The sequence below is a fragment of the Lolium rigidum genome, chromosome 1, assembly GCF_022539505.1.
Source record: "Lolium rigidum isolate FL_2022 chromosome 1, APGP_CSIRO_Lrig_0.1, whole genome shotgun sequence".
In the NCBI taxonomy this organism is placed as follows: Eukaryota; Viridiplantae; Streptophyta; class Magnoliopsida; order Poales; family Poaceae; genus Lolium; species Lolium rigidum.
In genome coordinates, this window is record NC_061508.1 from 191,408,921 (window position 1) to 191,412,358 (window position 3,438).

General features: G+C 47.8%; 1 protein-coding gene across 1 annotated transcript; it reads left to right on the forward strand.

Annotated features, from left to right (window-relative positions):
- Window positions 1-449: 449 nt before the first annotated feature.
- LOC124682890 (transcription factor MYB8) lies at window positions 450-2,878 on the forward strand. Its single transcript, XM_047217498.1, has 3 exons — window positions 450-838; window positions 960-1,089; window positions 1,748-2,878. The coding sequence occupies exons 1-3, from the start codon at window positions 706-708 to the stop codon at window positions 2,523-2,525; spliced, it is 1,041 nt and encodes a 346-aa protein (XP_047073454.1). The 5' UTR covers window positions 450-705; the 3' UTR covers window positions 2,526-2,878.
- Window positions 2,879-3,438: the final 560 nt, after the last annotated feature.

The following is a 3,438-nucleotide window of genomic DNA, read 5'->3' on the forward strand; positions in this document are numbered from 1 at the left end:
TAGTTAGTTATGGTGCTATCATGCTGATGCATACATATATGTATGTACTGTGTTATGCATACATCCCTCAAGATCATTGTCATGCAGTCCCTAGTATAGAGCTATTATACAATAGTGATTAGAATGCGCCATTAATTAATTCTCTAGCTAAGTTCGATGCCCTGTCGCTATAGTGTTAGATAGAAAAGCACCAACAAAAGGTAGGGCCCTCTCAAGAGAGGAAAAAATTGCACATGAAGTGTCATGGTGATGCCTCCTGTCTTGCAGATACTTAATGCCTAATTAGGAGGATTGATCCTTCCGGAAGCAAACCAGAAGAGACTGGTAAAGATATTAATAAGTTAATAATTAATTAACAGAAGAGTGAAGGGGGCAGAAGCTAGAGCTAGAAGAAAGGAAGGAAGGGGCCAAGGCAAAGAGCTCATATTAAAAAGGGGGCTAAACAGCAACCAACCCATTTGCATGCTTCATTGATTCTTCCTACCTTGCTTCCTTCCTTCCTTTCTTCCTTCCTTCTATACATGCTATGCCATGCTATCCCTAACTACTAATTAAGCTAGAGATAGTTCATATAGCAGAAAGAACACAGATGCACATCTATATTCTTCCGGTTTAACTACATAGCTTCCCTAGCTATAAGCTAGTCAAATTGGTTGAGAGGGAGTGTGCATTGCAGTGGTGGTCATCACTTGATCACTTGCATGCATGGGGCACCATTCCTGCTGCAACCAGCAGAAGGTGAAGAGGGGCCTCTGGTCTCCTGAGGAGGATGAGAAGCTCGTCAGGTACATCACCACCCATGGCTATGGCTGCTGGAGCGAGGTCCCCGAGAAAGCCGGTACGTAGGCATCGATCTCTCTCGGTCAATCTTGCTTGCTCTTGGATCAACGATGGAAAATGAGCCCTCCTGAAAGTTTCTTTCCTTAATTCTGGTGCAATGTAATGTGTTTTCTTTGTAGGATTGCAGCGGTGTGGGAAGAGCTGCCGGCTGCGGTGGATCAACTACTTGAGGCCGGACATCCGACGAGGGCGGTTCACACCGGAGGAGGAGAAGCTCATCATCAGCCTACACGCCATTGTTGGCAACAGGTAGCTAGGAGACACTGGAAAATTGGCATACTATTCTTACGAATTTAAGGGCATTCTCAATTCTCATGCTCAATTATTGTGTTCTATACTTCTATATGTGTTAGTTTGACAATGCCGCAGCGGGGGCTGCTTATTAACTACTCACATGACCCGTGCAAAATCTTCTCCATGTTGCTTGATTTTCATTTTTGAATGTGACATATAACATTGACTTGATTACCATCAATCCTGTTGCTAATGTCGCAAAAGTGACTTGAAATCTCTTCAAAATAACAGGTGATTTGAAGTGTCTTAAGTTGGACTGTACCCGATCATGCATGGCCACAAGCTTGCCTCTATAGCTAGCTGTTTTCGAACTTAATTAAGACTCTTACATATATGCACACATCATCATGACGTCATATATACGTGACAAATGGTGCCATACTAGCCGTCATTTTCTACTAGTTAAACTTGAACACGACTACCATGCATAACAACAAGTCGATGAATGAAGCGGTACGTACACAAAAGCAGCCAAGTAGTAGCTAGCTACGGTTTCTTCAGAACAAAGGCTTCAAATAAACTTCCCTAAAAAAGGCTTCCAAAATAAACTTGGTGACGACAAAAAAAGAAAATTCACATACTAACTTAGTGATGTAAACATGATTGTCTACAGGTGGGCCCACATTGCCAGCCACCTGCCTGGCCGGACCGACAACGAGATCAAGAACTACTGGAATTCGTGGATCAAGAAGAAGATACGCAAGACTCCGGCGTCGGTGGCGAACGTGACCACAACCTCGTCCACAACGACGGCGACGTCGACGAGTCCCACTAACAACGGCCTTGCTCCTTGCAGCGGCAGCACGGCGACGTCGGACGTCCACCGCCGCCGCATGCAGCATCCGACGTTCAGTTGTACCGTGGCGGCGGACCACCTGCAGCTCGACGCCATCATCGGCGTCCACCAGCAGAATAGCCTAACTCTGCCGGTCTCCGGCGGAGCCGATCAGGACTCGCCGCCGGGGATTGCGCATCACTGTCCACTCTTCATGTTCGACACCGGCATCTGCCCGCCGTTCGCGTCCCCCACGGCGCAGCAGCACCCGTTCATCGCCAGCTTCACGGCGGCGATGGCGGAAGCGGACGCGCCGGGCTGCTACCACCTGCCTCCCCTGGTGGACGGCATGGGTGCCATGGGAATGGGCATGGAAGCCATGGACGATCACTGCGGAGGCGGCATGGGCAATGGGTGCTACGGCGATGAGCAGAGGCAGCAAAGGCGGCGGCCGGAGCTGGAGGAGGAGGAGGGGGAGCAGCTAGGGCAGCATGAGCAGTGGGACGAGGAGCAGCTGCTGATGTGGGATGACCAAGAAGTACTAACACCGTCCAACATGGAGGCCATGCAAAGTGGTGCACATCACTCCCTCCTTTTTATGGGACCAAATGCATGATTAAAGTTGGTAAATCTATGTGCATATATGCTTTGCTTGCTCCATGCATGCACGATCAACAAGTATCTCGCCCTCTCTCACATCTGATATTTCTTTCTGTAGCTCACTCCGATCTCTGCTCTGATCTGTCCATACGTAAAATAATGAGGTTTTCCAAAGCTGCACGTAATTTATTGTGTTTGATTTTTATTCCTTCGTTTTTCTTAACTTTTTTGTTTGGAGTGAAAATGTGTGCTAATTGGGTTTTTGTAAAGAGATAACTTGCATGCATGCTTTGCATGGCATGGCAACTGGTGTGTAATTCGATTGATGTATACTAGCTAAGTGAATTTATAATAAACATGAAGGAAAGAAAGGGAACCCGACGGCCCCTCTTTTTGTTCTTTGGATTCTTGTGTTCTTCTGTTTCTTCACCATGGTTGTGCCTGCATGGCTGATATGGGCACGGAGGCCTATGTGGAGCCCAATTTCAGGACTCCACCAACCTAGGTGGTACGCCATCGAGGATTCAGGAGTGACACGCTAGGACGACCTACGCCATGTAATAATTAAGTCTAAGGTTGTGTCATTCATTCTATGTTAGAAAATAATGTAGCCAGGTCATGTGGTGGGCCAATTAGGGTTAAATTAGTGTTGTGTTTGGTTTTGGGCCTGTCCAAGCCAAACCAGGTCAGCCCATCAAGTGGGGCGCCCCAGCCTAGCAAGGCTGGCCGGCCACCTCCCTCTCATATAAGGTGGAGGTGCGGCTAGGGTTAGGTAGAAAAAGTTTAGTCTAAAAGATTAGGGTTTCCCTATTGCGTGTGATCACGTGTATCATCCCTCCGGAGGTACGGCGCCACATGATGCGGGAGGAACCCAGTGGATCCTCCTAGTTGATGCCCGATCTTTCACAGCGAGAACCTGGGGTAGAGAA